The 17,857-nt window shown below is 40.5% G+C and overlaps 1 protein-coding gene across 1 annotated transcript in view; it reads left to right on the top strand.

Moving 5' to 3' along the window:
- Positions 1-247: 247 nt before the first annotated feature.
- Positions 248-17,857, top strand: part of PMFBP1 (polyamine modulated factor 1 binding protein 1) — a gene marked incomplete at its 5' end in the record, with an annotated part of 44,028 nt that continues 26,418 nt past the window's right edge. Inside the window, 4 exons of the mRNA XM_080828207.1 lie at positions 248-298; positions 5,209-5,364; positions 13,766-14,008; positions 16,972-17,193. Coding sequence (XP_080684333.1) covers positions 248-298; positions 5,209-5,364; positions 13,766-14,008; positions 16,972-17,193 — 672 coding nt within the window. The remainder of the gene's footprint in view (positions 299-5,208; positions 5,365-13,765; positions 14,009-16,971; positions 17,194-17,857) is intronic.

Here is a 17,857-nt window from a genome sequence, read left to right as displayed (position 1 = left end):
CCACCAAGTGTTGGTTTTTGGAAAAGATGTAAACCCTTAGTTCTGTCTGTCTGGTGAAGGTGTTAACACACTTTTGAAAACACAGATGGACAGACAAGTAGGTATTGCTAACAGTTCGGGAAATTTTTCCAAGCTCCCTGATGAGAGCATGGATCCAGATGGGAAAATCTTTAAAAGTCCAGACTCATTTCTACTTTTACCATCTTAAATTCTTGGGCTTTTGCAGGTTTATAACAAAGCTCAGAAAATGCTAAAGCTTAAAGGAGAATTGAGAGGTGCCAAGGAAATGAAAGATGAGGTAAGGCTCCTAACTCTCCTACACACATGGAGTTAAACCTGTGTTACAGTGAACTTCTTTTTCAAGTTTCATGATTCAAAATTCTAGGAATAACAATCCCAGAATATCACAAACAGAGGTGGGCAGCAGATAATAGTGTTTAAAAGCCCAGACGTGAGCTAGGTGGGTTGGGGTCCATATCTAATAGTAGTATAATATCAGGCATGTTACTTATCCTTTGGGAGCTTCCTTTCCCTTATGCAGAAAATGTGAATAATTAACACCCATCTCAAAGGTTTGCTGTGAGGATTAAGTAAGATACCACATGTAAAACACTAATTCTTGGGACATAGGAAACATTTAAAAGATAGTAACTATTGTTGCAAGCATTGTCTCTCTAACTGGAATGATATGGAAATGGAGTGTTCTAGTTAGTCTAATATTTTGATCAAACTATGTTTACCTATTCCCTGACTTGTTCCAGAAAGCATTTAAGGGGGATGTTTAGGGTAGTATAGGATTGTCCCACATGACATATGCTTTCAACAGAACCCCTATCAAGAGATGAATACTTTCTAAAAGAGATGTTTCAGCTCCTTTCCTGCTGGATTAATGGAGGGAGCTGTACAGGATTTGCTGCATGTTCTGCAGGGAACAAGGATTTGGTATGGATTTTCTAGAAGGGCATTTCTTCATTCAGTTGATATCTTTGGACCACCTTCAATGTGCCAGGCATTGTTCTAGAGGCTGAGGATAAAGCAGTAAACAAAAGAGAGAAAGATCCATGTTCTCATGGAGCTTACTTTCTGGTAAAATAATTTCTCCCAAGGATACGATAGAGAAAAGTATGTAGCAACTGCCCAAATGCTAATAAAAATCAGCCCGTATTCCAGAGGTGGCGGACCACTGCCATATGCCATGTGTATCCTAACCCATATATTTATGTAGTGTGCCAATTTTTAAAGAATTTAGAACACAATAAAATATACTCATTCTTCACTAGATGAACAAAATTGGTTCCAAAATTTTTGCTCACAGGCAAAACCTTGTATAAGAGCCCATTAACTCCCATTATAAGTAATCAAAAACTGCTATGTTTCTATCGATGGTAATGTAAACTCAAAAATCAAGTTAGTAATATTGATAACAGTGCTTGAAATTACTGTAGTAACTGTAAACTCTTACTACATAAGTAAAATGTAAAGATTCCTGAAGCAATGATGATTTTTAAGGTTTTATGCTTTTTAAAACATACCTCTCACAAGAAATTGATACATTCTGAATGGTAGCAGTGGTTAAAAGTAGTTTTCCATTGTTTGTTAAAGATTTGCCTTTATCCTCAGATTAAAAAAAAAAAAAGATAATTTCCCACAGATGATGACTTTTATGGTGCCATTGGTTGACTCCTGGAAACCACCACCCAAGCTTTCTTGTTCAGGTACCAAATCCTGAGGGAATGCTTCCATCTTAAAAATTTGTAAGGCTCTTGACTTCTGAGAGTGCTTGTGAGTCACAAGCCTCAATTTAACATCAGCTTCTTCCAAGAGGAAGCACGAGACTATGTGTCAATACTTTGAAGTCTAGAGCAAAATTTCTTCCTATCCTTGGAAATGTATGTTCGAGAAGGCATGCTCTTTGAAAAGGACCCGTTGAATCAATACAGAAAATTTGCTTCAGTAAACAATCTATTTTCCAATAACTATCATGATTGCAACCACAGTACCAGCACTCACCACTTTGCCTGCACTTGGTAGCTGTTGCTGATGTCACACGCCTTTAAGCAGTAACCAGGTCCCAACCTCATCTAAGCAAAACTGGGGTATCTAAGAGCATCGCTTGCATAAGTGAAAACTCACCTAAAAGCAGAGGCTTGTGATTTCAGCCATCATTAATGACTTCAGATCTAGGACAGGATCAGATGGTGCCTGAGGGTCAGTATTATGACTCTCAGCTCCTCTCATGCCCCAGTACTGGTTACAGAGCTTTGACTGATGAAATGTAAGATTAAATCAATTCCTGCCACATATTGATACTCAAAAGGCATCTGCCTGGAATTTAGCCTTCATAAAATAGATAGGATTAGAAATAGTGTACAGTGACCTCTGTGCAAGATATTAGCAAGAAATTAGGTTTACTGGAACCTCAGAAACACTTGCCTCCAGACCACTCTGGAGTTCTGAGGTGAGCACATCCTCTTCTTACAACTACCAGCAGTAAAAAATACTTTGTTTTGCATGGGAGTCACTTCATTGTTCTCCTAGCATTTTCACACCTGTTCTGATAAAAAACAAACAAACAAACAAACAAAAAACGCTTTATGATTTGGACTTTCAGAATGAATGGTTAGGCTTTGATTTCAAAAGCAAATTTCATTTGACATCCAATAAAACACATTTGTTATTCAATTGGTTTATAGAATCCTCAAAGAAAGAATTATTTATTCCAAGCCTCTTGTTTTCTGAATGAAGAAATTGCCTCAGAGACTCTGAGTCAATGCTAACGTCCAAATTAGATGAGATCATCTACATTAAAGAGCCAATTCTGAAGTCCTGTTGGTGCATTAGAATGGGGCCAAGCAGCAGGCTTCTGCTCAGAAGACATCTAAAACTGAAGGGAGAAGGGTTTTTTATTGGCCTGACAGAGAGAGGGCATTTAGCTTTTAAGTTGGAGAGGCTCAAGTTGTATATCATTGCTACTTTGTTAATGAGTCCACAGTGTGTCAGGCTCCATATGGAACAATCTGGTGACATGGTCCTCACTTTAAAATGCATATATTCAGCAGTAAGGCAAGGGTATAGAACATTTGACACTTCCATAGAACAGGCATTGTATTGTCACCTAATCTGCTCATAGATGCCAAAGAGTCCTGGGGCGAGAAGGGAAGAGATCCCTAGGGTCCCAACCCCCAGAGAGCCTCTATTCCCTATTCCCAGTGTGGCAGCAACGAGAAAAGGAATTTACAGCGCTAGGATCAAGCTGCTGCTCCTTGTCAGGTCAAGGATTTTGTTTTCTAGTTAGAAAACAGTGTCCATACACCATTTTTTTAAAGCTACTCTACACACATTCTGTTAAGAGAGTCCCTGGTAAATTGTAGTAATGGTAATTACATGCTTGGGGCAGTTGACATCCACTGTTATTTTTCTGAAAGTGAGGAACAAGGGACGGGAGCAAGAGAGAGAGAGTTTTGAGATAATGAAATCCTTTTAATGACAGAGCCATGCCGTTAACCTAATTAAACTGTAAAGTGGTAAAAAAAAAAAAATCCAGGTACTAAATGGAAATGAAGAAATAAATCAGCTGAGACAGCAGCACTTCTGGGAAACCTTCTGAATTCCGAATACTCTGACATTGTGGTGTCCGATTCTCGTGGTTATCCTCTGGCCCCCTCGGCCTTGTGCAGAGGTCTCTTAAACTGACCTGTCCGGTAAGGCTTGATTTACGATGTCCATATCAGGTCTCCAGCTCTCCTGGGAATGAGAGTTATGTAGCTCATATATTTAAGAAGCCAAAGCAATCAGTGGGATATGGTGGCATATCACTGGCTATAGGGTCAGAAGAGCAGAACTCTCCTCATTCTGCTGCTAACCAGCTAGGGGACCTTGGGCACTGTCGTTTGGATCACTTTACCATTTCTGTGCACCCATGGCTTCTGTGTACTTTTGCACCTGAAACTCTCTTAGAAGAATTGCCTTTGGGCTAGTGGGGTCACTTTCCTCCTAAGAGCAGAGAGCTGGAAATCCTTGGGAGCTTACATCCCACGAGGCAGCCCTTAGCCAATGACTGACTGATAATGAGTCTGACAGCTCAGCTTTTGCAACTAATCAAGACAAACTCTGAGGTGTAACTTTCACTCCAGAGTTCCCTCTGGGATCAGGCTGAAGCTACTGCCTGCAGGACTTTGTCTGAAATCATGCCCTTCACTGGTTTCTCCCCCTTTCCTGTCCTGCTTTCCTCCACTTCCTTGTTGATTTCTCTTGGGAGTGTTTCTTTAATAGATGCCAGAAATCTTCACCAAAGAGCCTGCTTTGGCTAATCTAATACAAGGCAAGGATCTACCATAAAAGCAGCTGCCTCAGTTCCAGCATCTAAAACTCAGAGGTGGTAGGACCTGCCCTCTTGAGTGTTATGAAGCGTCTGCACAGTGATAGGACTAAAGCACTGGACAGGTTCACAAAGGGCTTCTTCATAATTTCTTTTCACACCGTTACCACCCAAAACACTGGGAGTGGAAGGTGGCATCCTTCTGTGATGGGGAATCCACTTCCTTACCACAGCTCACCCAAACTGCTGTGCGCTACACTCTCTATTTTGATCTTGATCATTAATTTCCATTCTGACCTACCTGTAATTAGCTAATCTTTTCACTTGTAATCAAAGGCAAATTATCTTATGCAATCAGTGATTTTGCTTTTATTTTCCTTTGTGTACATCTCCACAGAAAAGCAAGCGCTAGGTTTACAGGGAAGGGAGGTCTTTTGGTTTAGTGGGTAAGAAGAGAAAGTTAAGACACTTCAGAATCGACATCAACTCCATCACTGATTCACTGTAGTCCTGACAAGTTCATTTGACATCTCACTATGTTCATTTCATCGGTGGCAGAGCCATTAATATTTATAGACAGTCTGCTAGGTGCCTGGAATTATTCTAGGCACTGACTTCCTCTTGAAAAACAGGGGAAGTGTCTGTGATGTCCCCACAGCAGTGGGTGAAGATTAATTAATGTAAATAAGTAATTGTCTGAATAATGCAGAGTGCTCAGACACCTCGCAAATGGATACTGTGTAAATGTTATACTGGGTGAGTAATAACAGCTAAGAGTTGACGGACAAATTTCCAGCAAATTTAAAGTCTCTGTCAACCAGTTAAGTGAACGAAAGTAAGCATTTTCTCGATAGTTTATAATTGATGCTTTTGTTTTTCTGACTGCCCAGGCTGGGGAGAGAGACAGAGAAGTGAGCAGCCTGAACAACAAGCTCTTGAGCCTGCAAGTTGACATCAAAAATCTGCATGATGTTTGCAAGAGACAGGGGAAGACCTTGCAGGAGAATCAGCTCTGCGTGGAGGAGGCGATGATGAGCGGCAACCACGTAAGGGATTCAGCAGTGCTACCTACTTCTGCTCCCTCAACTTTCACCTCTGTTCCCTTAGGCAGGAACAATAATAGAAAATTCTTCCACTAGTCATTCAAGAGCATTGATTGACCAGGCAATGAGAGAGAATTAAACACACTTACACTACAACACACACACATACACACACAAAAAGCCCATCCCTGCCCTCAAGATTTTTCCATTTAGCTATCTCCAAGGTCATCTACATCTGAGGCCCTGTCTTTTCCTTATCTGGCCTTTCACACCTGGATTTGCAGCTCCTGAGGCCCATTGCCCCGAAAAGACCAAATCACAGTTTTGTAAGGAGAGTAGCTTCTCCTAATGGATTTTAGACAAACTTCTAAGTCAACCATGAAAATTACAACTGTCCCACTTGCTCAGAGGTGTCACTGCTCATCAGTGCAGCAGGTGATCTTGGTTTTCCCATCGGAAGCTCTCGGCCTACAAGCTTTCCTTTTGGATGCAGGAACCCTGTCACCAGTCAAGCTCAAATGCAGAATGACTAATGCCTGCAAAAGCAGTCCTCTACCAATGACTGACGGGGAGGTGGTTAAATAACCTATCACTCTTGCCCCTCAGTCACGGAACACCCCAGACATGCTCTTTCCTGGTGTTCCTCAACACGATCCTACGTCAGCTGCCCACCACGGGAACTAGCTTGATAACGTGCCCTTCTGAGGCTCCCTTCCTTTCCTTGTCTCATTTCTCCACGGGCCTTCCTGAGTTTCCCAAGATCACTTCCCATGCAAACTCCTACTTGACACTCCGTCCCTTGTCCCAGGGCTTCCTTCCAGAGGTGTGGGAGCCCAGATACTCAGTAACACTTGTCCTGCGTGTGTGTAAACAGTGGCATGATCATCTTTTTTGATTAATACTTAACTGTAGGCTAGGGAGTTCATCAGCTGGGGCAATTTCATTTCAGCCGGAGGTTTTCTCTCTTTGGAAATTCTAGTGCTAGGGTCTTTAAACCAGTCACTAAATTTATCCCCATAAGCTGGGGAGACAACTGGGAAATATTTTCCCATAATTCTCTAAATCTTTGAGTTTGAAAGAATGCCTTACTTGCAGCTTTCATTTCCTTTTAGGGACTTGAGTCCTTGGCAAACATGAAGCAGGAACCAGTTGCACAGACCTGTCACCAGACCCCCAAGTTAGCCTTAGCTGCTGTGTAAGATTCCGCCATCTTCCACATTTGTGGTCAAGGATCTGGTCTCTCTTAATTGTGTCTGTTAGAGTTCTTCCAGGACTTACCACCTCCCTATAGAAACCACAGATTGGTCTTCTGCAATGCCCTAAAAATGCTACCAACAAAGCAGTACCACCTTATCCTACTGAGCGTTACTGTCCTTTCCCCAGGAGGTCACAAACATAGAAAAATCCATCGGTTTTCCTAAATGGATCTCAGGAAGAATATTATCATAATTTACTTCTTTCTAAATATTAACATTTTAAGATATTTTCACCATTGCTGTCCAAGTTTATTTATTCCCCCAGTCAGGGAAAGCCATGTGGCTTATAAATGTACCTAGCAACTTGGAAGGAGAAAGGCATTAAATCGCATTTTATTATTCTAATTGCCCAGAAAAAGGTCTAACAGCTTGAAATAAGCTTTAAAACAGGCTCTTTTTTCCCTAGCACTTAGTGCAGAATTTAAATTGCAGACTATGCATACAAATACACAATTAGATGTAGATTTATACTCATCCACTCAGAAAATCCCTGCAAGATCTGCCCTCTACAAGGAAATGTAATATGGGAACAGAGGGGACACCCAAGACTTTCTGAAATTTTCTACTAATATCTAACAAGGATCTGGAGCAATGAGGCAGAGGTCATAGTTCAGAGCTACAGTTAGGAAAGAAAATTAAAATACTACATCAGATGTTATATGTAAGTACAGGGATGGCAGGCAGGGGGTGGGTAACCTTGTAAACCAAGAATATGTTATGCTCCAAAACCCAGGAACAGAGATAGGACAAGAGTGAAGCAAATGAAGTACTAGGGTTCAGCATTTACAGGGTTCTCCCGCCTCACGTGCCAGCCCTGAGCTTGCCCCACCCTGAGATGGAATGCCTCCTTAAAAATTGCACATCACATGCCCCACGGTAGTCCTGGCCCTGCCCAGGAATCAAAGAGTGCCCCAATTAAAGTGAAAGGAGAAAAGAACAACAGAGATATCATAATATAAGAATGAGCAGATTAGAAAAAGAAGGGTTTCTCTGAGCAATTGACCAGACAACTTTGACCCTGGTGGTGGCCTGGGGAGAATACCCTGATATTTAGTACAGCCCAGATTGTCAAACTCATCTTTGAAGTGGATGAAGGACACTATTCTTAGCATAAAACTATGTGAAGAAGTTTGATTTCTGAAGATAAAAGTCACTGGTCAAATATGGGTTAATATATCCTTGATGGAAATTATGACACAGAAATATCACTTTGAGTTATTAGGAATGAAAAAAAAATTTTAATGGAACTGCTAAATGCAATGTAAGATCTGGGATTGGATCCTAGAACAGAAACAAACAAACATTAGTGGAAAAACTGATAAAATCCAAATGAAGGTGTACTTTAGGTAATAGTAACTTGCCAATGTTAATTTCTTAGTAGGACAAATATACCACGATTACGTAAAATATTAACCTTAGGGAAAGATAGGTGAAGAGTATGTGGAAACTCTATATACTACTTTTGCAATTTTTCTGTAAATCTAAAATTATTCCAAAATGAAGATTTTTTTCCCCCCTTAAAGGGACTCTCTGGTAAGCAGAGATCACAGATGAGAAAAATGTCTAAGCGATGAAGATGTATCCAAAAGAAATGCGAGTCACTTAAACACCAAGTTCTACACTCTACCAATATAAGAAAGTACAAGAAAGTACTTGGTAGAGAATGTAAAAAGTAACTGGTAAACCTATCTAGTGGTAAAAGGCTAAACCAGGGTTACAGGGAAAATATCTCACCTAACACCTCAAAGACAGGGAAAGAAGTTCATGACAATGACTGGGGAAAGATGAGACTTTCAGTTCTTAAATGAAGGGGAAAAATCAGCAGGGATCCAGTTACCAGAGCAATGCCAATCTGAGACAGAAGAGAGTTAGCACAAACTAGAAAAGGAATAAAATGGTTAAAAAGTATTTTGAAAAGCCGGCTTTAGGCAAATCAGCAGGACCTGATGACATACTTTGAAGAGTGCTTAAGGAATTGGCAGGTGTTATTACATAGCTGCTAGCGATTATTTTTGAGAACTCAAGAGGATAAAGAAAGTCCCTGTAGACTGAAAAAGGGTAAATGAAGTGCTCATCTTTTTAAAAAGGGAAAAAGGACAATCCTGGTAATTATAGACCTGTCAGCTTAACTTCAATATCAGGGAAAATATAGAACTTAACATCAATCAATTAGCATCAACTTGAAAAGCACTAAGTATTGGGTAGAAACCAAAGTGACTTCTCAAAAGGCAAATCATGCCAGGCCAATTAATTTCCTTCTGTGATCAAATAGCCACATAGGCAAGGAAAGAGCAATAGCTATAATCTCTTTGACCATAAGTATGGCCAAAAAATTGACTAAATATGAGAACAAGTTCCTACTGGTGGCCAGTGCTCTCCATCCTTTAAGACAGTTCCGGCCTAGATAGAAATTTATCTGAGAAACAAGGTGGGCCTTGAATCAAGAAATTTATCTGAGAAACAAGGTGGGCCTCCAGAATCAAGTCCAACTCTGGATGGTAACTTCAAGAACTAACCTCACTTCTGGAAGATTACTTCCAACTTGCTCATTTTCTCCAAATCTCAGTTTAAAGGTCAAAGTAGAATCTAATAAAATGTCTGTCTTCCCTGGAAAGAAAACTTTTAAAAGGGGAGACAAAGAAATAATAGGAAATGTACTGATGCCTTTATCACAGTGCTCTCTGGCACATATATGTGAGTGAAATGTGGGTTTAATCCATAGCATGTCATTTTCTATTCATTTGCAATTGAGAAAAATAATCTTTTGAGTACTTAGCAATAAATAAGTAGAATTTTAATAGGTCTCAAATAAGTCTAGGCATTTCTCCAAGACTTTGAAACTTGGTGTCTCTAAACTCACAGGTATCTATAGTGTACAAATGTTTAAAATTCTCATCCAAGGAAACTCTAGTTTCCCTGTATATGTGAGCACTTCTTGGATCTTTATAACCAGACAGATTTGGTCAGGTGCTGTGTTTGCCCTGTACTGGAAGATTTGGATGAACTCTCATCATCTGGCTGGTCTATCATGTTACCTCAAACCAGAATTAAACCCAAAAGATTCATCATGACCTCTGGGGAAGAGAACTTACAAGCAGTTCACCAGTACCACCGACAGGTCACTAAGCTTTATACACATAGGAAAAGACATGTGTCTTTTAAGCAAAGAACAATTATGAACACACCTAAGACCAGAGGATGTACCACATACTAGATGGGGAAGCCCTAAAGAAAGTGTTTTCAAAAAAAAAAAAGCTCTTCTTTCATTCCTTTGTATAATGAAGAGAAAACAGGGACATGAAAATAAGGTGAAGCTAAGAAAGAATGAACAATGAAGAGACCACAGTTAGTTTTCAACTGAGTCATGATTATCCATCAGTGGAGAGGCGGGTCCAAATCATCAGTCACACACAAGTCCTTGAGGGACCAAGAATCCAGTTTCTTAATTGTCAGAGATCAAGTCAACTTCCACAAACCCAAGAAAAACAGAATTTAAGCATAATTTGGTAAGGACTTTATTGGGTATCTGCTTCGCTAAAATAAGTCCTCTGAATTAGCCCTACCCCACAATGTTCACTCCTTTGCTTTAGTTCTAGCCACATTAGGTATTTATTCTTGACCATGTTTTTTTCCTAATAGCTTCCCACCTCCCAGCTTACCTGTATAGTCAGAAGACTTGGGCTGTTAAGAACATCCCCTATACACGCCTGTGTGCATGAACACCCACACAAACGGCACTCCCAAGTCCCTTCACGGATGAGTTGTGAGAATAACAACACTCTTATCTTAAAAAGAACGAGAACATTTAACTAAAAACATGTAATATAAATGTTGGCAATTACAGCTACACAGAGTAAATACAAAATTCAGCATTGTTTGGCTTAAGAAATATCATTAGCTTCCATCAATCAGAGAAAGACCATTATCGTATGATCTTACTGATATGAGGAATTTGAGAAACAAGACAGAGGATCACAGGGGAAGGGAGGGAGAAATGAAACAAGATGAAACCAGAGAGGGAGACAAACTGTAAGAGACTCTTAATCTCAGGAAACAAACTGAGGGTTGCTGGAGTGGAGGGGGTTTTGGAGGGATGGGGTGGTGGGGTAATGGATATTGGGGAGGGTATGTGCTATGGTGAGTGCCATGAACTGTGTAAGACTGATGAATCACAGACCTGTACCCCGAAACAAATAATACATTATATGTTTAAAAACAAACAAACAAACTTCCCTCCAGCCACATACACCAGATATTCAGGCCAAGAGTTCAGCTTCTCTTTGCCTAGGATTTCTTGTTGGTGACCATAGTGGTCCATTTTCAGTCTTCTCATTCAGAATGAACTGACACAATCATCTGTTGTCTTTCTGGTTCTGAGTTCGGCTGAGCCTCCCTTATCTTATGTGAGCCAATCCCCCTCTCTCTCACCAGAGATTTTCCCTCTTTTCAGTCCAAGCCCTAACAGAATTACTCTCATTAAGACTCTATCTTCATTTACTCAGACCAAAATTTTGGAGTCATCCTGACTTGGATGACCATCATTCCCTACCATCCCACATCTAACACAGCAGCCAATCCCATGAGATCTGCTTTCAAAATATTTTCATGATCTGGCCATTTCTCCCAACTTCCAACTTGGTCCATGCCACCATCACTTCTTGCCTGGATTCTTGAAGCATCCTCCTTGCTGGTCTCTCTGCTTTCATCTTTGCCCCGCTACTGTTGACTTTCAGTAGAATAGCCAGTGTGCACTTTGCAACACCTAAAGGACATCATTTCACTTGTCTGTTCACTACCCTCCAATGTCCTTTTACCTCACTGAAGGGAAAAGTTAAGTTCTTTAGAATGGCCTACATGGCCCTAAAGGAGCTTACCTCCCTTTTTGTTCTCACCTCATCTGGTACCACTCTCCCCTTTACTCTTTCCGCTCCAGCCAGAATAAAGTGGTTCCTCAGACACGACCAGGCACCTCCCACCCCCAAGCCCTAACACTTGCAGTTATCTCTCCCGGGAGTGTTCCTGCTATGGATCCCCACCAGGCTCCTTCCCTGCCTCCTTCAAGTCTTTGCTCAAATGTCATCTTTTCAATGTGGTCCTCCATGAAAATACTTAATTCAGTATTACAGCTGCCTCCATGCAAGCATTCTTCATCTCTCTTCTCTGCTTTACTCTCCTCCTTAACACTTTTTCCTTTTAATATACTACATAATTCACTTATTTAACTTGCTGCCTCCCCCCTCCCCATAGATGCAAATTCATGAAGGCAGGGATTCTGTCTGTTTTATATACTTCTATATCCCCATTACCTACTACAGTGCATGACACCTACTAGGGGCACCATAATATTTGCTAAACAAATTAATTAAAGGATAATATCCCATCCATCCATGGCTGCTATGCTAATGCTCATAGCAGCAATATTCATGATAGCCAAAAACTGAAACAATCCAAGGGTTCATCAGCTGGTGAACAGATAAACAAAATATGGTATATTCATACTATTCAACAATAAAAAAGAAGAAAATACTGATTCTTGCTATAGCTTGGATGAACCTTAAAACATTATGCTAAGTGAAAGAAGCCAGACACAAAAGATGACATATTATAAAATTCCATTTATATGATATGTCTGGAAAGGGCAAATCCATAGAGGCAGAAAGCCTCTGAGAGATTAGTGGTTGCCTGGAGCTGGGGTAGGAACAAGAGTGACAAATGGGCAAGGTGGAATTTTTTGAGGTTATGGAAAAGTTCTAAAACCAGACTCTAACAATGGTTGCACAACTCCATAAATTTTCTAGAAATCATTGAACTATATACTTAGAGTGGTTGAATTTTGTGATATACAAAGTACTTCACTAAAACTGTAAAAAAAAAAAAAGTTAATTTTTAGAAAGTTTGAAAGTACTCTGTTAATGAGGCCAAGGCCACAAGCTCAAATTTTGGGGAACCAGTGAGATTGCCTAGTCTCTGTTTAATTTCCTTCTTTCCTTCAAAACCTAACTATGTATAAACCTTTAGTCTAGGTCCTATAGAAGCAGACATGGCCCCTGCCCTCCAGGGTCTTACAATCTAATAGAAGATAAGATACACAGAAGTCACTGCAATGCAAAGCAGAATGTGAAATGCCATAGTAAAGACATGCCAATAAAGTCTATGGTATTGGTGCAAAGATGGCTTTGCAGGGAAAAGAGGAAGGAGAGCAAAAATTGGACAGGATTTTACAGAATAAGTAGGAGGATAATAAGCAGGGAAGGGAGTTAAGGAATGTCCATGGGCCACGCTCTTCATCCACCTCTCTTTCACATGTCATCAGGGATATTGGGCAAGAAAATATAGGAACTTCAGTGCAAAGACCTCACCTGTACTGAAATAAACAACTCAGGGATGTATCCTACCAGCAGCATACCTGATACAAAGTAGGTGCTCAACATATATTTATTGAATGAATGAATGAAAATGTAGGATGGGTCTAGCAGCATTTCAATTTGATTGTGGATTGGCAGGAATAGATCTCCCTGTTTCTCTCTCTTTCTCTCTCTCTCTCTCTCTCTCTCTCACAAACACACACACACACACACACACACACACACACACACTCAGCATCTACAAGGTCACATCTTCCTTCAGGAGGAGACAACAGAGTCAATGTGCCTAAATAATCTCTGCCTCCCATTGGCCAGTACTCCAGAAAGCTGTTTCCCCAAGAGCCTACCAAGAGTTTGCCCTTTTATCTAAGTGCAAGTCAAGTTTAGTCCAAAAAGTGACCAGAATTCCATTGTGTTCTAGATCAATTGGGTTATCTTTAAATGTAAAGACAAAAAAAAAATCACATCATTGTGTGTATCTTTATATTACTTTCTAGGTCCTTTAGGTATGTTTTTTCTTCTGGCCTGAGTAATATGAGTGGTAGATCTAACTAGTAGGAAAGAAGTAGGATTTTTTTCGTCTTTCAAATCCTCCTTACAGAATGGAAATACAAAATGATGTTTCAGTGTAGATAGAGTGAAAGGTTTACTAAGTGCCCTGTGGATGAAAGGATGGAGAGATGGATGTCAATGGTTGAACAAATGAAAAAAAATCGAAGAATGAATGCATTCTTAATGGCAACCTAAAGGTATTTTCCCCCATATATTGTATCTCAATTGCAGAATAAGAAACAAGTATTAGCATTCGAGGAGTCACGGATGGAGTTTGAGCCCAGTAAACAGTGCCATCTGAGACAACTCCAACAACTCAAGAAAAAATTGCTAGCCCTTCAGCAAGAACTGGAGTTTCGCACAGAGGAGTTGCAGACTTCTTACTGTTCCCTCCTGCAGTATCAGTCTGTCCTAGAGAAGCAGACTTCTGACCTGGTTCTTCTCCACCATCACTGCAAACTGAAAGAAGATGAGGTATAGATAGAATAACTATGGAAATGTCTCCTAAGCCCAGGTACCCACTGAAATCAGGCCACACCTACTAGAAAGCAGACACTGGCCTTACAGAAGAGAGCTTCTAAACATCTTGAGCAGGTTTTATCAACCTCCCCTCTTTAACTCTTAATCTTTATGAAGCTGAACAGAGAAAACTAAAGAGAATGGCATAATTGGGTGAGAGCTCCAGTATCAGTGTACCTGGGACATGTGATGTGGTGTGTGTGTTGGGGGGGGTAATGCTTATAGGTCCATCATTTCCATACTATTATCATTGCAATTTAAATGCAAAAGACTCTAGGTCTCTGAAGGTTATAAAAAAGGTATAAAGTCCATTAAATGAACCATTTTTAGAAAAACCAGATTTTGATAATATAAAAATTCCTAGCACCTGGATAGCTGATAAGATAACCAGATATTAAGCCTGAGTCAATCATTGAGAGTACCAGATCGGTCATTTTTTTCCAGGCTGGAGTTTTAGATCATATAGACTCAAGTATATTCTGAACATTCATTTCCATTCATGTCCCAAGATAGTATTTTTTTTTAAACCAGAAAGAGCATCCTTGTGGAATCCCGAGTAAATTCCAAAGACCAAAACTATAGAATTTAAACCAGTTGAGCAATGGTAGCACTAGCAGCAGTGAAACTATGGGTTCTAAGTACTGAGACAGACAGCCTCCCCGAGCATTTTCTTCTTTGCCTTTAGAGATAAAATTCCAAGGACTAAGATGGTGCTGTTGCTTAATGAGTAATTCCAGGGGCTTTTTGAGGACTTACAGAATGTAGAATTTTTTACAAGGGTATGTTATGAGAATTTGCTGAAAAGGATTGGAAGGGAAAGAAACAGAGAAAAGCTATCCTACGAAGTATAATTGAGGGCAAAGCCTATGAACATAAACCATAGTTTAATAAATTAAAGCAGGGTTGGGCTAAAACTGACCAGTTCTTAAACAAGAGCAACCCTGAATTAGCCGGGATTCTATTTGGCTGCATGTAACAGAAAACCCCAAGGTAATAGTGACTTTAGATAGTTTATTTCTCTGACATATAGAAGAAGGCTGAAGATAGGTGGTCTAGGAATGTTACAGGAACTGCATGTGTCATCAAGTACCTAGGGTCCTCCCTTTTGGGTCTACCATCATCAGCTCAAAACTTCCATTTTCTAGATCTCCTAAGGTGGCTGCTAGAGCTCCAGCCAACACTTCCTTGTTCCAAGCAGGATAGGGCAGGGAAGGAGGTGGGGGGAAAAAGACACACTCTTCTCTTTTAAGGACACTTTTCAGAAGTCTCACACAACACTTTCATTTATGTATTGTTGGCCAGAGTTAGTCACGTGGCTTATAGCTAGTTCTTAGGAAGCCAAAGAAATGTATTTTAGTGACATGCACTGCTGTCCCAAATGAAGTCAAGTCTCAACTACTAAGGAGGAGGGGGATAATTGATGTGGGATCTGGTAAATAGCAGTCACTAAAAATGATCTCAAGCTGGGAAAACATTGGAAAAAATTACTCTAGGCATTCTGCCAATTTTCCCCAATACTTTGTTGCACAGTAGCATCAGGCTTCTGTGTAAGGCTGGATTTCCCAACAGCAGAGCCTAAGACAAGGAGATGAATGTAAAATAGTCAATTCAAGAAGTGATCCCAGAGGGAGAGTGGAGAAGTGAGTCAAAGAAAGACAGGAACCCTATAAAGAAAATTAGTATTAAGAGCACTACCATGGGCACCTCAGATTCAGCCCCTCTGGAGAACTGGGGGAGGTAGTGTACAGCATGCCTCACAGTGATCCCAACTCACCACCCAGTCATTGCTTGAAGGCTGCTCCTGGGTGTATTAACTCCCCCATACTTGTAACGTGCCTTGTCTTACTCCTCTGCGGGAGTGGGCTCCTGAGGCCAGAGCATCCCTCAGGCAAAGAGTTGAAGATGCTTGTGGTTGGAATGGGTTTAGCATTCAAAGGAACGGTAAATGCCTCCAGAATGTGAGAGAGTCACTGATAGCTTCTGTTATAAACATTTGAATATAAAATATTCTTTCTGTCTTCCCCTTTTCTGATCAGCACCTCAAACTAAATGACCTTTTCCTAGGAGGAACTTCAAATGGCAGGCAGCAAGCATAATTAGCTTAGACCAACAGAACGAGTTCTATCCAAATTCTACACTGAACTATTTGAACAAAATGAAACCTTCCCTGATGACCCTCCTGCTCCTAACTCCTTCAGTACATGTAAATCTGGCCATTCGGTTGACCATAGTCAGCTATATATAGTTATTTGCCAGTTACAAATCATGCCTTCCCCAAATTAAAGAGTTTGTAAACTCTTTGAGGGAGGAGCCTACGTCTAATAGGTATATATCCCCCAGCACCCAAGACATTGTTTAAGAGCGCTCAGTAAATATCTGTCTGTTGGTCAACTAATCAACCAATTAGCTGAAGATTAGGAAGAGAACGCAATGTAAATAAGAACTGTCCAAGTCCCAGAGGAACTTGGGGTTGTTCCCCCTCAATCTCTTAGGAACTTTGCTGTGTGCATGAGGGGCTCCACATTTTCTAAATTAGATCTCTATAGAATACCTAGGAAGGAAAGAACATGGGCATTTCATGCCTTTAAAAAAAATGGAGCTATATAGACTCATTCCTGCTAAGTAACTAACAAGTCCTTATTGACTTTTTAGTACATGCCAGACAGATGGGAAATAGATAATGGTCCCTGCCTTCAAGAAGCTTACCATCCAAATAGGACAATCTTTTTGTTTTAATTTCTAGTCATTAACATTCTGATATTATATCTTGTAGCTTTTAAATCTGTATTGGGCCTATTCTGTACCTCTAGGTTTCTAGTGAAGACATAAGACTCCTCTGTGTGGGGTCCTTATGGCCATATTCTTTCCTCATTAGATGTTTCCATGAGTTCAATGCGGTTTCATTCCTTTACCAACAGGTGATTCTCTATGAGGAGGAAATGGGAAATCATAATGAGAACACAGGCGAGAAGCTCCATTTGGCCCAGGAGCAACTTGCTTTGGCTGGGGACAAGATTGTCTCCTTAGAAAGGAGTTTAAGCCTCTACAGGGATAAATACCAGACTTCCCTGAGCAACATCGAGTTACTGGAGTGCCAAGTGAAGATGTTGGAGGGGGAACTCAGCGGGATCGTCAGTCAGGTAGGCCTCACACCAGGCCACTCTGCCTAGGAGCTCCAGCAAGTGGACATGCTCCCAGGTGGTCACCAGGTAACAGTCCCTGCTTTCTCTGAGGGAAACCCAAACCTCCAACCAGATGTCATTCCTTCCCTTGAATTTTGTAGCTCCCGGCTTTCAACTTCCAGCCTTCACATCTCCTTTAAGATTCCTCCCCAAGAATTTTGAGGCTACTTAATTAATATAAAGTGCTACCACTTCAAATAAGGCAAAAATCAAAATACCAAACGGGCTCCCAAATCTTCCATGTTCTCATGAGGTTCTGGCTGGGGGGGCTCTTTTCGGTCACAGGACTCATGCAAACCATGACTTCAGGATCAAACAGGAAGTGAAGTCCATGAAAGATAACAAAGCAGAGCAAAAATGCCTGAATCTTTCTTTTTCTTTTAATTGCTTTTTTTAATTACAGAAGTAATATAACAATGTAGGTTCCCTAGACAGAATCACAGAAATTAAATGTAAAAGTCTGCTTTCAGCCTCCTCTACCCTACTCTGTTCCCTTTAGATAATCATTTGAATAATCTGTTGGGAATCTTCCTCAGTCTTTTGTTATACAGTTACATATATAAATGGTTAGGGTTTTCTTATTACATAAATGGGTCATTTTATAAATGTGGTTCTATACCTT

This window comes from Martes martes (assembly GCF_963455335.1).
Source record: "Martes martes genome assembly, chromosome: 17".
NCBI classification, from domain to species: domain Eukaryota; kingdom Metazoa; phylum Chordata; class Mammalia; order Carnivora; family Mustelidae; genus Martes; species Martes martes.
Note: the sequence above shows the minus strand (reverse complement) of the source record. Positions and strands in the feature narration are given on the sequence as shown.